The sequence below is a fragment of the Bos mutus genome, chromosome 5 (assembly GCF_027580195.1).
Source record: "Bos mutus isolate GX-2022 chromosome 5, NWIPB_WYAK_1.1, whole genome shotgun sequence".
Taxonomy (NCBI): Eukaryota; Metazoa; Chordata; class Mammalia; order Artiodactyla; family Bovidae; genus Bos; species Bos mutus.
Window position 1 is genome coordinate 30,925,869 of NC_091621.1, and position 26,272 is coordinate 30,952,140.

The 26,272-nt window shown below is 34.6% G+C and overlaps 1 protein-coding gene across 1 annotated transcript in view; it reads left to right on the plus strand.

Moving 5' to 3' along the window:
- REDIC1 (regulator of DNA class I crossover intermediates 1) overlaps positions 1-26,272 on the plus strand; it is an 87,762-nt gene that overhangs the window by 21,819 nt on the left and 39,671 nt on the right. Inside the window, 7 exon segments of the mRNA XM_005887732.2 lie at positions 955-994; positions 3,707-3,845; positions 9,071-9,121; positions 9,124-9,202; positions 9,677-9,725; positions 14,700-14,888; positions 17,612-17,727. Coding sequence (XP_005887794.2) covers positions 955-994; positions 3,707-3,845; positions 9,071-9,121; positions 9,124-9,202; positions 9,677-9,725; positions 14,700-14,888; positions 17,612-17,727 — 663 coding nt within the window.

The following is a 26,272-nucleotide window of genomic DNA, read 5'->3' on the forward strand; positions in this document are numbered from 1 at the left end:
AATTAATTAACCTCTCTGTGTCTAGTTTCTTCACCAGTAAAGTGGGAGTAAAAATAGAACTTACCTTATAGAGTTGCTATGAAGATTAAATGAGTTTTTACATATAAAGACTCTGGAGTATCTAGAATGATGCAAGATATATGGTACTCATTATTAACAATTTTATTGTCATGTTATTGTATAATATCATATAACTAGAATATATTATGTTATTTTATTTATAATTCTTAAATATTGAATTTGAGACCATAATTCATGTATGTCCAAAAGATACATTGTATTTGCTTATATTATCAATAAATGTTTTATAGCATTTCACTATTATTAATAGAGCAAATATTTTATAACTCTTAAATGCTGCATTATCATTGGGATTCAGTGCAGTTTTTGGCATGAAGGTTATGTGGTCTGAAGCACATCCATAATGACTAGCAGTGTTTTAAAGAAGTTCTGAGGTTTCAGATACACGTAGCTAATGTAACTGAAGTTGCTCTAATAATAAATTTAACATTTTGTTAGATCCTATATAGATTTTTATCTTCTCTCTATTCTGTGCTAATTTTAGTAGAATATTGAATTACAAGGAAAGGCAAAGAAAATAGCAGTGTTGACCTAGAATATTGCTATCAGATAAGAGTGTTTCAGTGATATATTCTTTCCAATGCACTGATTTCTCTGCTTATCTTGATTTTTATAACTGATTTATTTTATGCTTAATTATTCACCATAGGTCTAGAGTCTGTTTTATTAGTTCTTGGGTTTTTTATCCAGGAAAATTTTGTGAAACAGTATATATTTTATAAATAATTTGAGAGCATTTTTATAGTTTCTTCTCAGAAAATAATTATTGCTACTTTTAGATTCTAATTCCAAGACTTCAATTCAGATAAAATGGCAGTTGTTTTAGAGACCATTTATTTAATCATTGTAAAATAATCCTGCTTCCCTTTTCAGGACCAGGGTTCTGATCAAGCAGGAAAGGAGAAAGCAGAAGGTAAAGAAAATATATTTTTATTGTGTCTCATAGTGTTACAAGAACAGTGATATTTTGGAGCATTTTTCCAAGGTTAATAAATTCACCTGAGTGAAACTGGAAGACCATCTTAGTTTCTTCATAGCTTAATTAGCTACCCATTTTTCTCAGGCACAGAATTATGGAGCATTGTTGATTCTTGTCATCCAGTTCCAATATATCCCAAGTCTGATCACTTCTCACAGTTAGTACTATTAGCCCCCGTATCCACATGATTATCATTGGTTGCCCAGGGTACTATAACCTTATAACCTATCTCCTACTTTTTTTTTAGTGTTTTTTAAAAATAATTACATTGATTGTATTACATACTAAAGTTGGGCGTGTATCTTGCAAAAAAGTGATATATATCCCAAGGAAACTTCCATATGTACAGCTTGAGATACATACATGCTTCTTTGGTTCTTTGTTGTTGTTAAATAGAAACAAAATAGAGAGAAGAAGAAAGAGAGGAAGAAGAAGGACAGGGTACAGGGGAGAGAAAAGGGAGCACCAAATAAATGTCCAGGAGCAGTAGAATGGTTAAGCAACTTGTGGTATACCCAAGGTATAGCAGTGAAAATGTATCATCTGCATGCAATTATTGTAGATAAATCTCAAAAACAGAATGTTGAGCAAATGAAGAAACTCACAGAAAAATACAAGCAGTGAGATTTCATTTACAAAATGTCCTAAAACAGTAAAAATATGTTCAGAGGTGAAAGTGAAAGTCGCTCAGTAGTGTCCGATTCTTTGCAAGCCCATGGCTATATAGTCCATGGAATTCTCCAGGCCAGGATGCTGGAGTGGGTAGCCTTTCCCTTCTCCAGGGGATCCTCCCAACCCAGGGATTGAACCTAGGTCTCCGGCATTGCAGATGGATTCTTTACCAGCTGAGCCACCAGGTAAACCCAAGAATACTGGAGTGGGAAGCCTATCCCTTCTCCAGTGGATCTTCCTGACCCAGGAATTGAACTGGGGTCTCCTGCATTGCAGGTGGATTCTTTACCAACTGAGCTACCAGGGAAGCCTCAGAGGTAGTAAAACTTAAAAGTTAAGGGAGTGATTGTGATGAAAGTAGGGTATTTGTTACCTCAGTGAAATGATGCCTTATTGTAAATTTAACCTGTTTTTTTTTTTTCTTGATTACTACTGAGGCTGACTGTCTTTTCATTCAGATTTTCTGCTTCATGAGATACATTTCCAAGTATTTCTTTCATTTTTTATTTGGGTTCTTTGTCTTTCTCTTACTGTGTTTTTATATATCTAGGAATTCTTTTTCAGTTATATGTGTACTCAGTAGCTTTTATTTTTACTTTCTTAATGATATCTTTGAAGGAAAGTTCTCACTTTTAATGCCGTTGAATTTATCAAAAATTTTTTTGCTCTTTCTTTTATTCTTTTTTATTCTGTTCTTCACACAATTGCTAGCATGATTCTTTTTTTTAGAAAAACACAAGCCAAAATTTATCATTTCCTTAAAAACCTCAATTGCTTTTCATTGCTTTTAGAATAAATCTGATTTAACCATAGCTTGACAATCCCAGGTGGTGTAGTGGTAAAGAATCCACCTGCCAATGCAGAAGATGTGGATTCAATCTCTGGGATGGGAAGATCCCCTGGAGTAGGAAATGGCAACTCACTCCATTATTCTTACCTGAGAAATCTTTTCTTGTCCTTCCATGGACAGAGGAGCCAGGTGGGCCATACATGGGGTCACAAGAGTCAGACATGGCTGAGCAGCACACATGCAACCATAGCCTAAAAGGACCTAAAGGATCTGCATCCTGCCTGCTTCTCTGACCTTATGTTTTACTGCTCACCCTTTTTTTCATTGTATTTCAACCATAATGACCTTCTTTCTGCCATTCTTCTTCCCTGTCTCTGGAATAGTCTCCCTTGAGATATTTTGTGTCTGGCTTGTCAATATTTGGGTCTCAGCTAAAGTATCTGTTAGATTGACTTTCTCTGATAACTACATCTAAATAGCTTCCCACCCTCCAGTTACTCTTTCTTCAGTATTCCCTTCTATTTATCACTGTTTTCAAAGTCTGGCATTTTCTTATAAATTTATTGATTCTGTTCTCTTCTCCCACTCCATTAATATATATTCGTAAAAAAGGGATCTTACCACTTTTAATCATTCTGTATCTCCTATGCCTAGAATTGTGTGTAACATAAGCACTTGATACTAAATAATCTATGAATGTAGTCTGTCCCCAGACTATTTTTTAAAAAAATAATCTTAAAAGTATTGGATCATTCTTTTGAACCTTTATAAGAAAAGACTCATGGCACTTTCCTAAAGGATTGACCTCTAGTCATGTCACTTTCTTACTCTTTGAAAATTTCATACCGTCCTTTGTCTCCTCAAGCCTCTCTTCCCCAACCCTGTTCTTTTTTCCTTGATACTAATTAGATGACCTTGTCTCATATTTCAATGGAAATAGAAGCTATCAGATGAGAATTATTTCACATTTCTACCACCAGTAGTATAGGAGGCTGTGAAATTTAGACTCTTTAGGCAAACTGCTAGTTTCATGGTTGACTTTAATTCATTTGTAAACATATAGTGTGCCACAAGAATATAAAAATATTGTCATTTATTTGATTGCATTATTGCTTTTTATTATTTATGATTCTGCCTGAAACCATATAGTTGCTGCAATAACTTTCTATTTCTAATTATTTTAGGAATATTTTGAAAAGAAAAGGTTAAAATCAAAAATGAAATTACTGGGAGTTTTATCCCCTGTCAAAAATTCTACTGTCAGTTTAGACCTCCTTAACCTGTATATGGTAAATCAGATATCTTGCCAGAAGAAAATATCTGGTAAGTAAATTTTTCTAATACCATTTTTTAAATTTTAATGTGATTATAAGATTTAATTTTCTAATAAGTGTAATTTTAGAACTCAAAGGATGTGGAAAGGAAACTTTTAAAACTTAGTTGCCTGCTTAAATAAGATTTGTTAATTTTTGCTTAAAATCTCTTATTCCTTAATCCATTTATTTTTATTTTTAGTTTATATAAATGTTATATAAAATTAATTTTATAAGGCATGGTTAGACTTACTACAGTGCAGCTGTTTCAGTTATTACATTATTCTGTCTTGGCAGTTAGTTACCAAAGTTCAGCTAAAGAGCAGGAAATAAATGTGTTTATTATCTTATACTATTTAGAAAATCTATTTAAAAAGGAAGAGCTGAAAAGATTTTTGTCTCAATGATCTCACAACATAAATAATTTCTCAGGCATTCTTGAGATGTTAATTGTAGTAGTCTTAATACTTCAACATAAAGTTCATTTTGGCTTGCACTTTGATTCTTTTAAGTAAATAAAAAAGTTTAATCAGACTACTTTTTTTTCTATCTCAAGGGACCTTTGTCTGATACTTAATTTTTAAAACAAGTGCTAAAATGAGAGCTTAAAAGAGTTCATAAATGATAGATAGAAATTGATTATAGTATTCTTAGTATCCCCTCTTTTCTTTTCTCTGTCATTTTTTGTTTCTCCCTCCACAGAGCAGTTTACAAAAGTAAAAACTTTTACTGTAGTAAAAGTAAATACATAATTCATGGACTTTAGGAATAAAATTTTTTGTTGTAAATCTGATTTTACTTTCTTTACTTATATAATATTGTTATCAACTATACTCACATTTTACATTAGATCTTCAGATCTTAATCATCATACAGCTCAAAGTTTGTGCCCTTTTGCCAGCCTCTGCCTATTTCCCCTTCTCTCTCATCCTCAGCCCCTGGAAACCACCTTCTACTCTGTGTTTCTATGAGTTCGACTTTTTTGTTTTTCCAAGGTTCCACATGTAAGTGATACCATGCCATATTTGTCTTTTTCTGTCTGGCTTAATATTTTCAGGGTCCATCCATGTTGTCATAATTGGCAGGATTTTCTTCTTTCTCAAAGCTGAAGGCTATTTTATGTATACACCACATCCGTTCATCCGTTGACAGACACTTAGGTTGTTTACATATCTTGGTTATTGTGAATAATACTTCAGTGAACATGAGAGTGCAGATTTGTCTTCAGGATCCTTTTTCATTTCTTTTGGATATATACCCAGAAGGGGTATTGCTGAATCTTGTGTTAGTCTTCTAATTTTTTGAGTAACCTCCATTCTGTTCTCCATAGTGGCTGAACCAATTTACATTTCCACCAGCAGTGCACAAGTGTTTCCTTTTCTCCACATTCTTGTCGGCACTTGTTATCTCTTGTCTTTTTGATAATTCCTTCTTACAGGTTTGAGAAGATGTGTTATTGTAGTTTTGCTTTGCATTTTCCTGATGATTACTAATATTGAGTACCCCTTGCCATTTGTATGTCGTTTTTAGAAAAATATCTATTCAAGTCCTCTGCCCATACTTAAAATTTTTTTTTTTTTTTGCTAATGAGTTATGTGAATTCTTTATATATTGTGGATATTAACCCCTTAATCAAATATGTGATTTACAAATACTTTCTCCCGTTCCTTAGGTTGTCTTTTCATTTTGTTAATGGTTTCTTCTGTTATGCAGTAGCTTTTTAGTTTAATGTAGTCTCAGTTGTTTATTTTTGCTTCAGTTGCCTTTGTTTTGATGTCAAATGCAAAAAATTACCAAAATGGAGAACAAAGAGCTTACCCTTTATGTTTGCTGTATTTTCTTTTAAGAGTTCTATAATTTTGAGTCAAACAGTTTTTACTTTTTTCTTTAATTGGACCATGTGCAGCATACAGGATCTTAGTTCCTCAACTTGGGAACATCTTCCTCTCAAACAGAGGGACACTGAGAGGAATCTAAATGAACAGGACTGCTGTTTTCCCCAATTTACTACACACTCTGCTCATACTCCTTTTTTGTCCTATCACATTCTCCATAACTTTTCCATTCTTCGTCAAACCTAAAGTAAAAATACTCAGGTTTAAACACTTCTTTGGGTCTTCATTTTCTTATGAAGTTTTCTATGTAAAACTTATATTAAATAAGTTTGTATACTTTCCTCTTGTTAATCCATCTTTTGTCACAGGAGCCTCAGGTGGGAGTTTAGAAGGGTAGAAGATAGAGGTATTTTTACTGTCCTTTAAAACAAGACTTTATAAGTAAGGCTCAACTGACATTCAGATAATGTTATGAACTGAATGTTTGTGTTCCCCCATCCAAATTGATGTATTGAAATTCCAACTTGTAATGGTTCAGGAGGGACTTTTAGGAGGCAATTAGGTCATAAGGGTGGAACTCTCATGAATACAATTGTACCCTTATTAAAGAAATATCAACAACCTCAGATATGCAGATGATACCACTCTAATGGTAGAAAGTGAAGAGGAACTGAAGATTCTTTTGATGAGGGTGAAAGAGGAGAGTGTAAAAGCTGGCTTAAACCTCAACATTCAAAAAATGAAAATCATGGCATCCAGTTCCGTCACTTCATGGCAAATAGAAGGGCAGAAAGTAGACGCAGCGACAGATTTTCTTTTCTTGGGCTCCGAAATCATTGTGGACAGTGACTGCAGCCATGAAATTAAAAGACACTTGCTCCTTGGAAGGAAAACTATGAGAAGCCTAGACAGCATATTAAAAAGCAGAGGTGTCACTTTACTGACAAAGGTATGTATATGGTCAAAGCTATGGTTTTTTCAGTAGTCATGTGCTGATGTGAGAGCTGGATGTAAAGAGTGCGGCGTGCGAGAGAACTGATACGTTCAAATAAGTCAGCCCTAAAGGAAATCAACCCTGAATATTCATTGGAAGGACTGATGTTGAAGCTGAAGCTCCAATACTTTGTGAAGAACCAGGTCATTGGAAAAGACACTGATGCTGGGAAAGATTGAGGGCAAAAGGAGAAAAAGGCAGCAGAGGATGAGATGGTTAGATAGCATCAAGGACTCAATGGATATGAATCTGAGCAAAGTCTGAGATAGTGAAGGACAGAGAAGCTTGGCATGCTGCAATCCATGGGGTTGCAGAGTTGAACACAACTTAGTGACTGAACAACAACAACAACGAAACCCCAGAGAGCTCTTTCTCCCTTTCTACCATCTGAGAGCACAGGGAGAGAAGATGGTTGTCTGAGAAACAGGAAGCAGGCCCTCACCAGACACCAAATTTGCCAGCACCTTGATCTTGGACATCCCAGCCTCCAGACTGAGAAATATATTTCTGTTGTTCATAATCCACCCAGTCTATTGCATCCAGTTACAGCAGCCTTGAAAGGACCAAGGTACTTAACTAAAAGGAAGGGCAGTGGTGCAGCTGGGCTTCAGAAACTGCTTGAATCAGAGGCTTTGAATTCAATCAAGATTCTTTCTCACTTCAGATATTAGCTTCATTCTCTCAGACTGTCTTCATCATTGGGGTTTAAAACATTACCTTAAAAAACCAGCATTGCTCATCTCTCCTAGTTTTGCCATTAGAGAAATACTGAGAGAGGTTTCACCTGGTCCTGAACTTTTGAAAATTCCACTGAAGGAGCGTTGCCTTACCCCAGGTCTTAGCACTGGAACAGTTACTCCTAAACAGAGGGAGCAGTTCTTAATTCTTCTTGGGTTAGATGTCTACCCCTTCACCAATTATTTTTACCGAAAGGCAGGGTTTTATAAGATGGTGGAAAGTCTCCATTAGAACTGTATACAGATGGCTAACAAACACATGAAAAGATGCTCAACATCACTCATTATCAGAGAAATGCAAATCAAAACCACTATGAGATACCATTTCACACCAGTCAGAATGGCTGCGATCCAAAAATCTACAAATAATAAGTGCTGGAGAGGGTGTGGAGAAAAGGGAACCCTCTTACACTGTTGGTGGGAATGCAAACTAGTACAGCCACTATGGAGAACAGTGTGGAGATTCCTTAAAAAACTGGAAATAGAACTGCCTTATGATCCAGCAATCGCACTGCTGGGCATACACACTGAGGAAACCAGAAGGGAAAGAGACACGTGTACCCCAATGTTCATCGCAGCACTGTTTATAATAGCCAGGACATGGAAGCAACCTAGATGTCCATCAGCAGATGAATGGATAAGAAAGTACATATACACAATGGAGTATTACTCAGCCATTAAAAAGAACACATTTGAATCAGTTCTAATGAGGTGGATGAAACTGGAGCCTATTATACAGAGTGAAGTAAGCCAGAAGGAAAAACAGAAATACAGTATACTAACGCATATATATGGAATTTAGAAAGATGGTAACAATAACCTGGTGTACAAGACAGCAAAAGAGACACTGATGTATAGAACAGTCTTATGGACTCTGTGGGAGAGGGAGAGGGTGGGAAGATTTGGGAGAGTGACACTGAAACATGTAGAATATCATGTAAGAAACGAGTTGCCAGTCCAGGTTCGATGCGCGATACTGGATGCTTGGGGCTGGTGCACTGGGACGACCCACAGGGATGGTGTGGGGAGGGAGGAGGGAGGAGGGTTCAGGATGGGGAACACATGTATGCCTGTGGCAGATTCATTTTGATATTTGGCAAAACTAATACAATTATGTAAAGTTTAAAAAAATAAAATAAAATTAAAAAAAAAAAAAAAAAAGAACTGTATAGTTGATGCATGTGTAAAAAACATTTCCCAGAAAAGAAAAGTTGTTACAAGTACTGAACAGACGAAACAGAGACTTTTTCTATAGAGACACAAAGATTCTGCTTTTATAAATTAAAAAAATCTAGTGAGGGAAATAGAGTTAATCACAAACAAGAAAGGATGGTAAGTGTTATAACCGAGAACCTATATAGTGCTATGAGAATGTGTAAGACAATATCTGATATGGTCTGGGTTTCAAGGAAGTATTAGAGGAAGAAAAAAGTAGAAGGGATTTAATAGAACCCCTTTCAAGAGGAGTATATAAGATGATAAAGTAAAAAGAATGATTCAAAATATCTGAGATAGTATTGTAATGACTTCTAGCATATATAGAATACAGATGGTTTCAGTAAATTTCTAAAATGTGCGTTTATTTAATGAACATAGTATATCAAATGATGCTTTAAAAAGATTTTATTTTTCTTATAATTTTTTATAAATTATATTTTTTTCATTCTAGAAACTGTGAGAAAACCAATGCATGTGAATATGAATAAAGACATAAAAATGCCCTAAGAAAGCATGATATAGAACTTCCAATGTCACCTAACTGTGTACCATCTAAACTCTGCATTGATGATACAGAAAACAAGTAGGTTTTAGCTAGGTTATATTAATGTAGCTATCTGATGTATATTACATTAATATATGATATATATTATAACATCATATATTATTATATAGTATTTAAATGGTCATTATTGTTTTTACGTTTTACTCACTGGAAGATATACAGAGGAATTATTCTTCTATAATAGCTCCAGTTTTTGTTTGTTTAGCTACTATAATATCATTAGACTATTAAGACATTTATCAAATCACCAAATGTCCCTACTAAGATTTTGTACACATAGTTTGACTTTATTGTAAAATATCTCTCTTATAACAATATAATTTTTAGAAAACTCAATAATATGATCTGGAATGAATAGAGTTACTTAGAGTTCCATATGTTTCCATATGTTTTCGTATTCGTATATAACAGTATGAATTTTAAATAGATATATAAAGATGGTCAATTTTATTGCCATCTATATTTTTAACCTTAAAATTTTATTTTTGTTAGTGTATACTATCAAAGACTAGACACCAAGGAAGAACTTGATCCAGTTCAGGTGAGGTTTTTTAAATTAAATTTTATTATTTTGATAGTTGTGATATGCCAACAAATGATATAAATTTTTCAAATACTGGAAAAACTTCGTATTTATAATTATTCTTTTAAAAGTTTTTAATATAAGGAACCTACACCTTAAGAATATTTTAACCAATTGCTTATGAGAAACATTTTGGAGTTCTGATAATGTAGATGAGGCCTATGTGTACATAATATTTGCTTCTGCTTGTTACTGACAAGCTGTAAAGGATAGTTCATTCGGAGATTCCTGTTTTTGGTTCATGTGATCATTGAGTAATTAATCTCTTCACACAGTGATCAGATTATTTGATTTCATATGAAACTGTGATTTTTGATAGTCTTGTTGATCCTAGGATTATTTTTCAAAGTATTGCAAATGATTATTTTTTTAGCAAATTTTAATTTTTAAAAATTTTATTTACTTATTTTTAAATTGAAGTATAGTTGATTTACAATGTTGTGTTAGTTTCAGGTATACAGCATAGTGGCTTAATTATATATATATTTAAATTTGTTTCCTTTATTATTGTTGTTCAGTAGCTCAGTCGTCTCCAACTCTTGGTGATCCCGGGACCGCAGCACACCAGGCTTCCCTGTCCTTCACTGTCTCCCAGAGTTTGCTCAGACTCTTGTCCCTTGTGTCAGTAGTGCCATCCAACCAAGCATCTTTTAATTTCATGGCTGCAGTCACTGTCTACGGTGATTTTAGAGCTCAAGAAAAGGAAGTCCGTCACTGTTTCCTATTTTTTCCCATCTATTTGGCATGAAGTGATGGCATTAGTTTTTTTAATGTTTTTCTTTATGCTGCTGCTGCTTCTGCTGAGTCGGGTCAGTCATGTCCGACTCTGTGCGACCCCATAGATGGCAACCCTGACCAGGCTCCTGTCCCTGGGATTCTCCAGGCAAGAACACTGGAGTGGGTTGCCATTGCCTTCTCCAATGTTTTTATAGGTTGTTACAAAATATATATTTTAAAGTATTTGTTTATATATTTATTTGGAAGCATCAGCTCTTAACTTGCAGCACACAAGTCATGTGGGAACTTTTGCTGAGGCCATGGACTCTCTAGTTGTGGCATGTGTGTTCTTCCTATGGGCTCTGGAGCACATGCATTCAGTAGTAGCAGCATGCAGGGTTAGTTGCTCTACAGCTTATGTGACCTTAGTTCCCAGACCAGGGATCAGACCCATATCTTCTGCATTGCAAGGTGGATTCTTAACCCCTGGACCACCAAGGAAGTTCAAGTTATTACAAAGTATTGAGTATAGTCCTCTGGGCTATCCAGTAGGTTCTTATTGGTTATTCACTTTGTGTATAGTAATGCATGGGTGCTCAGTCATGCAGTCATGTCCATCTGATTCTTTGTGACCCACATGGACTGTAGCCCACCAGGCTCCTCTGTCCATGGAATTTTCCAGGCAAGAATACTGGAGTGAGTTGCCATTTCCTCCTCCAGGAGATCTTTCCGACCCAGGGATTGAACCCACGTTTCCTGTGGCTCCTGCATTAGCAGCTAGATTCTTTACCACTGAGCCACTTGGGAAGCATATGTGTATATGTTAATCCCAACTTCCTAGTTTATCTCTCCCCACTTTCAACGTTGGTAACTGTAAGTTTGTTTTCTATGTCTGTAGGTCTATTTCTGTTTTGTAGATAAGTTCATTTGTATCTATTTTTTTAGATTCCACTTATAAGTGATATCCTATGATATTTGTCTTTCTCTGTCTGTGTTACTTTTCTTAATATGGTTATCTCTAGGTCTATCCGTGTTGCTGCAAATGGCATTATTTTGTTCTTTTTTATAACTGAGTAAATATATATATACCACATATTCTTTATCCATTCATCTGTTCGTGGACATTTCGGTTGTATCTTTTCAAATTATGGTTTTTTTCAGATATATCCCCAGGAGTGGGATTGCAGGAGCATATGATAGCTCTATTTTTAGTTTTTAAGGAACCTTCATACCATACTCCAAAGTGAATCTGTAAATTGCCTTGGGTAGGGAGTCATTTTAACAACATTAATTCTTCCAGTTCAGGAACATGGTATATCTTTCTACCTGTTTGTGTCATCTTCAGTTTCTTTCATCAGTGTCTTACCATTTTCAGAGTATAGGTCTTTTGCCTCCTTAGACAGATCTCTTTCTAGATATTTTCATCTTTGTGATGTGATGGTAAGTGAAATTGTTTCCTTAATTTCTCTTTCTGATCTTCCATTGTGAATGTATGGAAATGCAATAGATTTCTGTATGTTAATTTTGTATCCTGCAACTTTACCACATTCACTGATGTGCTCTAGAAGTTTTCTGGTAGCATCTTTAGGGTTTTCTATGTATGAAAGTCTCTCAGTCATGTCTGACTCTTTGTGACCCCATAGACTATACAGTCCATGGAATTCTCCTGGCAGAATACTGGAGTGGGTAGCTGTTCCTTTCTCCAGGGGATTTTCCCAACCCAGGGATCAAACCCAGGTCTCCCACATTGTGGGCAAGTTTTTTACCAGCTGAGCCACCAGGGAAGCAAATATAGTGTTATGTCATCTGCAAATAGTGACAGTTTTACCTCTTTTCCAATTTGAATTTTTTTTTTTAAATTTCTCTTTCTTTTTTGACTGCCATGGCCAGGACTTCCAAAACTGCACTAAGTAAAAGTGGCAAGTGTGGACATCCCTGTCTTGTACCTGATCTTGGAGGAAATGTGTTGAGTATGATGTTTACTGTGAGTTTGTCATAAATGGCCTGTATTATGTTGAGATATGTTCCCTCTTTTCCCACTTTTTGGAGAGTTTTTATCATAAATGGATGTTAAATTTTATCAAAAGCTTTTCTGCATTTATTGATATGGTCATATGACTTTTATTCTTCAGTTTGTGAATGTGGTATATATTACACTGATTTGTAGATATTGAAAAATCTTTGTATCCCTGGGATAAATACCACTTGATCATGGCATTTGTTTTTCAGTCACTAAGTCGATTTTACTCTGCATCCCATGAATTGTAGCATGCCACGCTTCCCTGTCCTTCACTATCTCCCAGAGTTTGCTCAAACTCATGTCCACTGAGACTGTGATGCCATCCAACCATCGCATCCTCTGTCGCCCCCTTCTTCTCCTGCCTTCAATCTTCCCCAGCATCAGGGGCTTTCAGTCAGTTCTTTGTATCAGGTGGCTGAAGTATTGAATTTTTGGCTTTAGCATCAGTCCTTCCAATGAATAGTTAGGGTTCATTTCCTGGTTTGATCTTGCAGTCCAAGGGACTCTCAAGAGTCTTCTCCAGGACCACAATTCAAAAGCAGCAGTTCTTCAACACTAAACCTTCTTTATGGTCCAGCTCTCACATCCATACATGACTACTGGTATATAATCCTTTTAATGAATTCTTGGATTCAGTTTGCTAATATTCTGTTGAGGATTTTTCATCAGTGATATTGGCCTGTGATTTTCTTTTGGGGAGTACCTTTGTCTGTTTTCTGTATTAGGGTGATGGTGGCTTCATACCATGAGTTTGGAAGTGTACCTTTCTCTGCAGTTTTTGAAATAGTTTCAGAAGGATAGTTGTTAACTTTTCTCCAAATGTTTGGTAAAATTCATGTGTTAAGTCTTCTGGTCCTGGACTTTGGTTTATTGAAAGTTTTAAAGTTACAGGTTTAATTTCAGTACTTACAATTGGTCTGTCATATTTTCTATTTCTTCCTTGTTCATTCTTGAGAGATTGTGCCTTTTTAAGGATTTATAAACCTGGGACCTGGGTCTCCTGCTTTGTAGGCAAATTCTTTACCGTCTGAGCCACCAGGAAAACCCAGCAGTCTCTTGTGGTCCTTTGTATTTCTGCAGTGTTGGTTGTAACTTCTTTTTCATTGCTAATTTTATTGATTTGGGGCTTCCCTGGTGGCTCAAACAGTAAAGAATCTGCCTGCAGAGCCTGGTTTGATTCCTGGATCAGGAAGATCCCCTGGAGAAGGGAGTGGCTACCCACTCCAGTATACTTGCCTGGAGAATTCTATGGGCAGAGTAGTCTGATGAGCTACAGTCCATGAGGTCACAAAGAGTCAAACACAGCTGAGTGACTAACACTTTCACTTTATTGATTTGGACCCTTTCCCTTTTTTCCTTGTTGATTCTGAGTAAAAGTTTATCAATTTTGTTTATCTTTTCAAAGAACTAACTTTTAATTTTTTGATTTTCTGTTGTTTTTTAGTGTCTACTTCATGAGACTTATGAATTCTTTCCTTCTACTAATTTTGGGTTTTGTTTATTCTTCTCTCTCTAGTTGCTTTAGGTATAAGATTAGATTGTTCATTTGAGATTTTCCTTGTTTCATGATATAAACTTATATCACTGTAAACTTCCCTCTTAGAGCTACTTTTAGCAAATAAAATTCTATTCAATTAGAAAATGAACAGATTGTGATTGAAGTTTGAAATATTAAGATCTAAGGCTATGGTAATGTTTATCCTTTCTTGTCTTTAAATTGCTAGTTTTTTTTTTTTTTTTTTAAATTTTATTTTATTTTTAAACTTTACAATATTGTATTAGTTTTGCCAAATACCGAAATGAATCCGCCACAGGTATACCTGTGTTCCCCATCCTGAACGTTAAACTACAGAAAGATAAAAACAGTGATACTAAAATCTCTTGAAAATCTCATCAGCTGTCCTGTGTATTAATGAAACTGAGGTTTTCCATTTTTAGGAGATGTCATGTAGTAGAATGGGACCTGAGGGTGTAGAGGACCAAGAATGATAAAGTCCAGTGAAAAAGAGCTCTTCAGTATAATCTTAGCTGATAAACTCTCTGGTCCTAATAAGTCTTGTCAATTGCTGATTGACTTGCCTTTCTTTCCTTGGAACTTTTTCTGCAGCTCATGACCTTTTTTGCTTTTATTTTTCACTTTTCTCATCTCTCGTTTATACATTTTGGCAAATGAAATGATTGTGTCTTTCCTGTAGTTATCACAAGTCATGGGTTCACATAGAATGTTTTAACCTCAGTTCAACAGAACAGAAAACTGCATTTTCACTCCACTATCTTTTTCAGCAGAAGTATCTTCCATTGGAAATACTACAAAACAAAATTTCATTCCCAGAATAGTACTTAGTCTTCAGAAAGTTGCGTATAAAAAAAGGCAGGATGAATAAGTGTCTTTGAATCGAAGGTTCTTAGCATTTTGATACCATTATGTTTTATGATATGTTATTTATAGATTTTAAAATATTAGTTGTAACTTGCTGTAGATATAGTCACAATAGGATATAAATTAGGTATAAAGTTCCTCTTAGGGCAAAAACATTAATTTTCTGCACTGTAGGAAATTATGAATTCAAAAACTGAAATGTTGTTTAAAAATATTTGAAAAAATCATTTTTTAATAAAATTGATAGTGAAACTGAAAATCATTTAGTGTGTTACATAATAGTATGATGACTGTAATCACAGTAAATGAATAGTTGGTGATGTCATGGTGGCCCAATAGATGTGTTATAGAAAGGGTCCTGTGAATAGCAATATATAACTTCAGTGATATCATAGTAGCCTATATTAAGTATGAATTATGATGACTTGATTCTTTTCATGATTTGACAGATGCCAACTGGGTATATGCATTTCAATTATAATTACACAAATATGTAGAGATGTGTAATGCTAAAATGTTTAATTATTTATGCACTAAGGTTAATACTAAAAATTCACAATTTAAAGTTCTGAAATGTATCTTTCATAGAAAATGCCAAGAAGTGATTTTTTATTAAATTTACATATATTTAAAAAATGAAATTATTAAAGATGTGTGTGTGCTTGTGCTTAGTCACTCATTTGTGTCTGACTTTTTGTGACCCCATGGACTGTAGCCCACCAGCCTTCTCTGCCCATAATATTTTCCAGGCAAGAATACTGGAGTGGGTTGCCATTTCATCCTCTAGGGGATCTTCCTGACCAGAGACTGAACCTGTGTCTCTTGTGTCTCCTGCATTCCTGGCAGATTCTTTACCTGCTGAGCCATCAGGGATTATTGTAATAATATATAATGATAGTGAGGAAAATGGTTATATAAATGCTGTGTCTTATTAGCAGGAATATTTATTTTGAATTCCTCTCAATTTTAGCATGCAGTGGTTTATGCCATATTTATTATTTATAAATTAATTTGCAATTATAAATTTAGTAGTTATAGTTATGGTATTTTATAGCTATATAATATACACCATGATTCACTTTTATTAAAGTATGTTTTCTGTTTTTCAGAAAAGAAAAATTGAAGTACTGATATTATGTTTCAGTGATATGTGTTAGCCTTATTAATCTAAGAACCCAATAATTTTTGAAGGATGCAGTGAAAAATATTCCATTATCTTTCATTTTGTATTTATAAGACTAAAACTTGCATCCTAGATCTGCTTAAAACTCATGCTTATTCTTTTAAATAATTTATAGGCTAGAGAATGAAATGCTCTATAATCTATTTAAATAATCTCCTACTAATAGATTATAGATTAGTGATTATCTGCAGAAGGGTAAATAATGCAATACTTAATAGAGCAGAAGACAGCAACAAGAGTCTTTTATACCTGTCCAAGGCATATTGATCAGTCCTGGGTGTTCTTTGGAAAGAATGATGCTAAAGCTGAAACTTCAGTACTTTGGCCCCCTTAGGCTAAGAGTTGACTCATTGGAAAAGACTCTGATGCTGGGAGGGATTGAGGGCAGGAGGAGAAGGGGACGGCAGAGGATGAAATGGCTGGATGGCATCACCGACTCGATGGACGTGAGTTTGAGTGAACTCCGGGAGTTGGTGATGGACAGGAAGGCCTCGCGTGCTGTGATTCATGGGGTCGCAAAGAGTTGGACACGACTGAGTGACTGAACTGAACTGAACTGAAGGCATATTGTCACGTTGTGAAGTTTTAGTGAAGTATTTAATAGTTTATTTGGAGGGATTTGAAGAAAAGTGAGAAGAACTGAAATGAAATTATAAGATACAAAGGAAAATTAATTGAAAAAAAAAAGAAAAAAATTTGGTCTGGGACTCACTTCTCACTGCCCTGGAGAAGTTAATATTTGAGCCAATATATAATATTCCCCTCTCTTTTGATTTGTTTGTGTGTTACTCACTCTGAGGAATGAATTTGTCTCTGTGCTTCTGCCACTGTTTCTTTGACACTGAGATGTATTATAAGACTTTATTTTCAACTTTCCCTTACTTTAAACCTTTATATTTTTTTGAAGCCTTTCAGTATCTCTTTTTGTCTCCCTCTCTCTTTTTTTCTATTTCTGTCATTGATTTTCTTTGGACTTATCTCTATGTTTCATGGCTTACAGATAAATATATACTGCAGATGTAAATTATTATTGCTGGATAGATTAATGTTGAGCCAATAAAATATCTTTCCACATTAATAAATGGATTATTTCAATTACTTTTCTCAATAGTCTTCCAATCCTTTCTGCATTTTGCACTCAATGATATTGATATTCAGAAATATTAAAGTAGCAGTCTAAAATTTTACTCAGTAGATGGAAAAACTGAGTTAGGTACAGCTGTTTTCTTGAAAAGATTACGTGATTTCTATGAGAGAAATTTAACTTTTATTTACTCAGATCCTGGTGTTCTGGGTATTTTTTAACCAGTGTAAAATATGTAGCTCTCCATAGTATCAACCGTATTATTTTAATAATCACTCAAATACTGATATGCTTTCATTGTTAGAAACTATTTTATTTTCAATTAGGGTGCAATTATTTTCTTTTAGATTAAAATAATACATTTTTTGAATATATGTATATTCACTTAAATGGCATTTTATAATAAATAAATTGTGTATCTGTACATTACCATTTTGGCAGCTCTTCCTTTCTTTTTCAGCTCAGTAATGTTAATTATTCTCATTCCTTGGTTTCTAAATTAAATGAAAATCAAGATACTTTCAATCCATCATATGATACAGCACAATCTGGACCATTATTTAAAAGATTAAACAGGTAAGCAAAGATGTTGAAGGTAATAAAGAACCTGTAGCATTTGTTTCTTAAATTATTAATTTGCTTTTAACAGACACAACTATTTTTAGTTAGAGATGTAAACATACCTAAATATTACTGCTAGAATAAAAACACTATCAATAAAATATAGTATTTCATTAAATCACTTTTAAATAATTATTGTCGAATTGACCTTTAACTAATTTATTTAAAAAAATATTTGGGGCCAAGGTGTTTTGCACCTGTTTTATAATTTCCATGAATTACTAGTTTCCTTTACTGTGTCATATCGTATTAACTTCTTTTTCATATCTGGTAGTTGATCAGTGCCCTATTTTTATTTTCTAGATGTCTGTATATAAACCCTAGTTCTTTTTTTTTTAATCCATTGAAATTGTCAAACCAGTTTGAATTATTTCTTGTTAATTGTGATGAGAAACCTTGACTCTGCAGTCCTATCCAAGTCTTCATATTAATAGATAGCACCACTATTCACTCAGTTGCTTAAGCCAAAATAAAAGTTGTCCTTGATTTCTTCCTTTTCTTTATCTCTCAATATACATTGCACCAACAAAGTATTGTCATTTCTGCATTCTAAGAAACCTTAATATTATTTACTTATGTTTTCATCTCTAATGGTTCCATCCCAGTCTAAGCAAACACTGCTTCTTGCCTGGAGAATTGTAAAAGCCACAAAACACTACTTTTTTCTCTTTGTTCTGAGATTTTTCAAAAACAACTTTATTAATGTATAATCAACATATAACAAACTGAACTTACCTAAAATGTGCACTTTGGTAAGTTTTGGTGTATTTTAAAAATAATGAACTTACTCATCGTCTCCTGTAGTTTCTTGGGCACCTTTGTAAATCCATTCTTCTGGTCATTTCACATCACTTACTCCCATCCCAAGGCAACCGTTGATGTGATATCTGTTACTATCGATTAGTCTGTAAGTGGCATTATACAGTATGTTTTCCCATTTTTGGTTTTTTTTTTTTTTCACAGCATAATTACTTTGAGATTCATCTTTGTTGTTTATTGTGTGTTCAGTAAATCCATTTTTTATTGCTGAGTAGTTTTCCATTGTATGAATATAGCAAAATTTATTCATCTGTTGATAGACAGTTGTTTTTTTTCCTTCCAGTTTTGGCTATTCCAAAATGAAGCTACTATGAACATTGATGTTGAAATCTTATTTGAATATATGTTTTCATTTCTGTTGGGTAAATATCTACAGGGCTTCCCTCATAGCTCAGTTGGTGAAGAATCTGCCTGCAATGCAGGAGACCCAGGTTTGAGTCCTGGGTTGGGAAGATTCCATGGAGAAGGAAATGACAACCAACTCCATATTCTTGCATGGAGAATCCCATGGACCAAAGAGCCTGGCAGGCTACAGTCCATGGGGTCGCCCAAGAGTCAAACACGACTTGGCGACTAAACCACCACCAGATATCTACATATGGAATGGCTAGTGTATGTTTAACATTTTAAGAAACTGGCAGACTTGTTTCCCAAGTGATTTGTTTCATTTCTACATTCCCATCAGCAAAGAATGAGAGCTCCATTTGCAGTACATTCTTGACAACACTTGGTATGGTTAGTCTTTTAAAATTTATGCTACTTTAGTCAACATGTACTGGTATCTTATTGAGATTTTAATGATGTTGGCATCTTTTCATGTGCTTACTAATCATTTATGTATCTTTGGTGAAATGCTTAGCCTTTTCATTTTCTTAATGGTGTCTTCTTGACACCAACCTTTTTTTTTTTTAACAAAGGTTTTAATTTTGATGAAATGCAATTGGTTAATTTTTTATTTATGAATCATGCATATGGTGTCAAAGCTAATGAATCTTTGCCTGAGGCAAGGTTATGAAGATTTTCTGTTCTGTTTACTTCTGTCTTGTGGTTTTCAATATAACATTTTCCACTTTGAGTTAATTTTTTATGTATGGTGTGAGGAACATTAGGATATGGTGTGATGAAATAAGGAACTGATTTCATCATTTGCATTTATGGAAAGAAAAGAATATCTTTACCCCATTGAGTGCTTTGAGACGTTTGTTAAAAATTAATTGACAAAAGTATAAATTATTTTCCCCCGTAATCTCAGTTCCATTCTATTGAAAAATCATGTCTGTTTTTATGTTTGTCACACTGTCTCAACTACTAAAGCTTTACCATAAGTTTTGAAATTGGGAATTGTATTAGTCCTCCAATTTATTCTTCTTTTTCAAAAATGTTTTAGCTTGTCTTAGTCCTTTGCATTTTCATATGAATTTTGGGATCAGCCTGTCCATTTCTGGGGAAAAGGAAGTTTAATTTGATTTTTATAGGGATTGTTTTGAATCTTTAGACCAATTTTGGGAAAATTTTAACATTTTAACAATAGTGGCTCTTCTAATCCATGAACATTAAATGTTTCTAGTCAATTTTTGTCATATGTATGTCATAAGAGCTTTATTCTTAATAGCCCCAAACTTGAACTAACCTAGATGTCCATTAAGAATAGAATATTATATGATATTCATATAATGGAATAGTACACAGAAATGAAAAAAGTGAGCTACTAATATATGTCATAGCAAGCAAGAATATGCATAAATCTCAACACAAAAAGAGAATCATTGTATAATTTAATTTATATGACATTCAGACAGCAAGCAGAATAGTGGTTACTTTGAACTTAGAGGGCACGAGAGAACTTTCCAGTGTACTTGAAGTGAGCTTTTCTTTCTCCTCAGCTTTATTGACCTATAATCTGGTGAATAAAAATTGTATGTATTTAAGTTGTCTGCTCTGATGATTTAATAGGCATACACATATTCAAATGATTACCACGATCAAGCTAATTGACACATCGATCACCTCACATAGTTATCATTATTATATGTATGGTGAGAGCATTTAAGATCTATTCTGTTAACAAATTTCAAGAGTAAATGTAGCATTAAGACTATAGTCACCATGTTGTACAGATCCCCAGAGCTTATTCATCTTGTGACTGGAAATTTGTACACTTGGACCAATATCTCTCTATTTCCCCCGCTTCCTCAGCCCCTAGCAACCATGATAGTACCCTCTGCCTTTTTTAATTTGGGATTCTACATTTAAGTGAGATCTTACAGTATTTTTCTGTGTCTGGTTATTTCACTTAGCGTAATATTCTCCCTGTTCATTCATGTTGTCATAAATAGGAGAATTTTTATTTTTAGGGATGAATAATATTCCATCTTACTTAACATCCTTTTTTTTCTCAGTAATTACAATAGTTTTCTATGTAATGAAATTAATTACAGTAGCTTTCGATAAGCCTCATGTTTATATTGTTAAGTATTTTATTCTTTTTATGCTGTTATGAATGGAATTATTTTCATTAAAAAAATTTTTTTGAGGTATAGTTGATTTACACTTGTTAATTTCTGCTGTATAGCAAAATGACACAGTTAAACATATATATTTCTTTTTCATATTCTTTTCTGCTATAGTTTATTACAGGTTATTGAATATAGTTTCCTGTGCTATACAGTAGGACCTTGTTGTTTATCCATCCTATATGTAATAGCTTGCATCTACTAATCCAAAACTCCTAATCCTCCTCTCCCCCAAACCCCACTTGGCAACCACAAGTCTGTTCTCTAAGTCCACGAGTCTGTTTCATAGATAGGTATGTTTGTGTCCTATTTTAGATTCTACGTATAAATGATATCATATGGTATTTGTCTTCCTCGTTCTGACTGACTTTGCTTAGTGTGATAACATCTATGTCCATCCATGTTGCTGCAGATAGCGTTATTTCATTCTTTTTTATGGCTGAGTAATATTCCATCATATAGATTTAATATATATCTTTTTATCCATTCCTCTGTCAGTGGACATTTAGGTTATGTCCATGTCTTGGATACTGTAAATAGTACTGGTACAAATATAGAGGTGCATGTATCTTTTGAATTATAGTTTTATCTGGGTATATGCCCAGAAATGATATTGTTGGATAATATGGTAATTCTATTTTTAGCTTTTTAAGGAGCCCCTCCATACTGTTTTCCACAGTGCTGTACCAAATTAAATTCCTTCCAGTAGCAAAGGAGGGTTCCTTTTACTCCATACCCTCTCTAGCATTTATTTGTAGACATTTTAATGGTGGCCATTCTGACTGGTGTGAGGTCAGAAGTTTTGATTTGCATTTCTCGAATAGTTAGAGAAACTTTTCATGCACCTATTGGCCATACATATGTCTTCTTTGGAGAATTGTCTATTTAGGTCTTCTGCCCATTTTTGAATTGGGTTATTTATTTCTTTGTTATTGAATTATAAGAGCTGTTTCTCTATTTGGGAAATTAATCCCTTGTCAGTTGTATCATTTGCAAATATTTCCTCCCAGTCTATAGGTTGTCTTTTCATTTTGCTTATGGTTTCTTTTGCTGTGCAAAAGCTTGCAAGTTTGATTAGATCCCATTTGTTTATCTTTGCTTTTATTTCTGTTGCCTTGGGAGACTGACCTAAGAAAATACTGGGTAATTTATGTCAAAGAATGTTTTGCCTGTGTTCTCTACTAGACATTTTACAGTGCCTTGTCTTGTATTTAAGTCTTTAGGCCCTTTTGAGTTTATTTTTGTGTAATTTGGAAGGGTGTGCTCTTAATCTTAACTTCATTGATTTCTGTGTAGCTAACTTTCCCAGTACTACTTGCTGAAGAAACTGCCCTTTCCCCATTGTGTATTCTTACCTCCTTTGTCAAAGATTAACTGTCTGTAGTTGCATGGGATTATTTCTGGGCTGTCTACTCTGTTGTATTGATCCACATGTCTGTTTTTGTGACAGTCACATGCTGCTTTGATTTCTACAGCTGGGTAGTAGTATCTGAAGTCTAGGAGAGTTACGACTCCTGCTCTGTTCTTTTCCTCAGGATACTTTGGCAATTCTGGGTCTTCTATAGTTCCATATAAGTTTTAGGATTATTCATTCTAGTTCTGTGAAAAAATATCATGGGTAATTTAATAAGGATCGCATTAAATCTGTAGATTGCTTTGGATAGTATGGCCATTGTCACAGTATGGATTCTTCCAACCCAAGAACATGGGATATCTTTCCATTTCTTTGAATTATCTTCAATTTCTACTGTTAATGTTTTGTAGTTTTCAGATGTGTCTTTCACCTCCTTAGTGAGGTTTATTCCCAAGCATTTTTTGATGCAGTTTTGCAAGATAATGATTTTTTTCATGTTCCCTTTCTCTTATTTTATTGTTAATGTAAAGAAATGGAACCAATTTCTGTATATTAATCTTGTATCCTGCTACTTTGCTGAATTTATTAGTTATAATAATTTTTGTATGGAGTCTTTAGTGATTTCTATATATAATCTCGTGTCATCTTACCATCAAGTGGTAAATTGACAATTTTGCTACTTCCCTACCAGTTCAAATACCTTTTATTTCTTTTTCTTGTCTGATTGCTGTGGCTGGGACTCCCAATACTATGTTGAAGTGAAGTGATGAGAGTGGGTATCCTTTTTTGGTTCCAGATTTTAGCATAAAGGATTTTAGCCTTTCACCATTGAGTATTATATGAGTCAGACATAAATATTTTGTATTATGTTGAAATATATTCCCTCTCTACCCTTTCATAAGGGTTTCTGTCATGAATTGATGTTGAATTTTATCAATTTTTTTTTCTGTATCATGTGGTTTTTATCTTTTCTTTTGTTGATATATCACATTGATTTGTGTATGTTGAACCATTCTTGTAATTGTGGGATGACTCCAACTTGGTAATCGTGTATGGTCTTTTTTATGTGTTGTTGGATTTGATTTCCTAAGGTTTTGTTGAGAATTTCTACATCTATGTTCATCAAAGATACTGGCCTGTAATTTTCTTCTTACTGAAAAAACAGTGGGTCAGTAGTGAAATCAAAGAAGAAACTTAGAAAATACCTTGAGGTTGGGTTCTCTGGTGGCTCAGTGTTAAAGAGTCTGCTTGTTAATGCAGGAGACACAGGTTTGATCCCTGGTCCAGGAAGATCCCACATGTCATGGAGCAGCTAAGCCCATGTGCCACAACTACTGAACCAGTGGTCTAGAGGCCAGGAACTGCAACTACTGAGCCTGTATGCTTCAATATGGACTCAGTACTGAAGCCTGCATGCCCTAGAGCCTGTGCTCCACAACAAGAGAAGCCACCACAATGAGAAGCCCATGCCCACAATGAAGAGTAGCTCTGGCTCGCTGCAACTAGGGAAAAGCCTGCTCAGCAATGAAGACCCAGCACAGCCAAACATTAATTAATTAATTAAAAAATACCTTGAGGCAAATGACAAAACACAACCTTACAAAATTTATGGAATACAGCAAAAGGTGTTCTTAGAGGGCAGTTCATAGCAATACAGGCCTTCTTTAAGAAACAAGAAAAATCTTAAACAACACAACCCACCACCTATAAAGAATTAGACAAAGAACAAACAAAACCTAAAGTCAGCCAAGGGAAGCAGATAATGAAGATCAGAGGAAATAAAATAGAGATTAAAAACAGTAGAAAAACAATATAACCGAGTTACTTCATTGAAAAGGTAAACAAAGTTAACAAACCTTTGGCCAGGCTCACAAGAAAAGAGAGAAGACCCAAAAAAGGAAAGTAAGAAATGAAAGGATAAATCATAATTGATACTGCAGAAGTACAAAAAAAGTTAAGAAATTACTGTGAATAATTATTTGCCAACAAATTTGATAACCTAAAAGAAATGGACAATTTTCTAGAAACATACAGCTTGCCAAAACTGAGTAAAGAAGAAATAGATAAATTTAACTGGTCAATTGCTAGAAATAAAATAGAGTCTGTAATAATAATAATAAACGCCCCTACAAACATAAGTCTAGAACCAGATGGCTCCACAGGTGAATTCTACCAAACATACAAAGAAAAAATTATACCAATTCTTTTCAAACTCTTCCAAAAAATTGAAGAAGAAGGAATACTCCCAAAGACATTCTATGAAGCCACCATCAGTCTGATACTAAAATCAGACAAAGATACCACCAAGAAAGAAAATTACAGGCTAACATCCTTGCAATTATTTTATTTTCTTAAAATTGTTTTGTTTTATTGAAAAGGATCCTGATTGAGACATGTTTATGAAAAAAATAAAATCTGAACTGTTTCTTTACAAATCTTAAGAGACTGGAAAAGGTCAGTTTTCATTCCAATCCCAAAGAAAGGCAATGCCAAATAATGCTCAAACTACCGCACAATTGCACTCATTACACTAATAGCACATTACACACTATCAAAGTAATGCTCAAAATTCTCCACGCCAGGCTTCAACAGTATGTGAACTGGGAACTTCCAGATGTTCAAGCTGGATTTAGGAAAGACAGAGGAACCAGAGATCAAACTGCCAACATCCATTGGATCATCAAAAAAGCAAGAGAATTCCTGAAAAACATCTACTTCTGCTTTATTGACTATGCCAAACCCTTTGACTGTGTGGATCACAACAAACTGCAGAAAACTCTTAAAGAGTTGGGAATACCAGACCACCTGACCTTCCTCCTGAGAAATCTATATGCAGATCAAGAGGCAACAGTTAGAACTGAACTTGGAGCAAGAGACTGGTTCCAAATCTGGAAAGGAGTATGTCAAGGCTATATGTTGTCACCCTGCTTATTATTCTATTCAGAGTACATCATGCGAAATGTCAGACTGAATGAAGCACAAGCTGGAGTCAAGATTGCCAGGAGAAATATCAATAACCTCAGATATGCAGATGACACCACCCATATGGCAGAAAGCGAAGAAGAACTAAAGAGCCTCTTGATGAAAGTGAAACAGAAGAGTGAAAAAACTGGCTTAAAACTCAACATTCTGAAAACAAAGATCATGGCATCTGGTCCTGTCACTTCATGGCAAATGGATGGGGAAACAGTGGAAACAGTGACAGACTTTATTTTCTTGGGCTCCAAAATCACTGCAGATGGTGACTGCAGCCTTGAAATTAAAAGATACTTGCTCCTTGGAAGAAAAGCTATGACCAAGCTAGATACATATTAAAAAGCAGAGATACTATTTTGCCAACAAAGGTCCATCTATTGAAACTATGGTTTATCCAGTTGTCATGTATGGATGTGAGAGTTGGACTATAAAGCTGAGCACTGAAGAATTGATGCTTTTGAACTGTGGTGCTGGAGAAGACTCTTGAGAGTCCCTTGGACTGCAAGGAGATCCAACCAGTCCATCCTAAAGGATATCAGTCTTTCCAATAAATATTCAGGGTTGATTTTCTTTAGAACTGACTGGTTTAATCTCCTTACAGACCAAAGGACTCTCAAGAGTCCTCTCTAGCACCACAGTTCGAAAGCATCAATTCTTTGGCACTCAGCTTTCTTTATGGTCCAATTCTCACATTCATACATGACTACTGGAAAAACCATAACTTTCACTAAACTGACTTTTCTTGGCAAAGTGATGTCTCTGGCTTTTAATATACTGTCTAGAATTGTCATAGATTTTTTTCCAAGGAGCAAGCATATTTTAATTCTGTGGTTGCAGT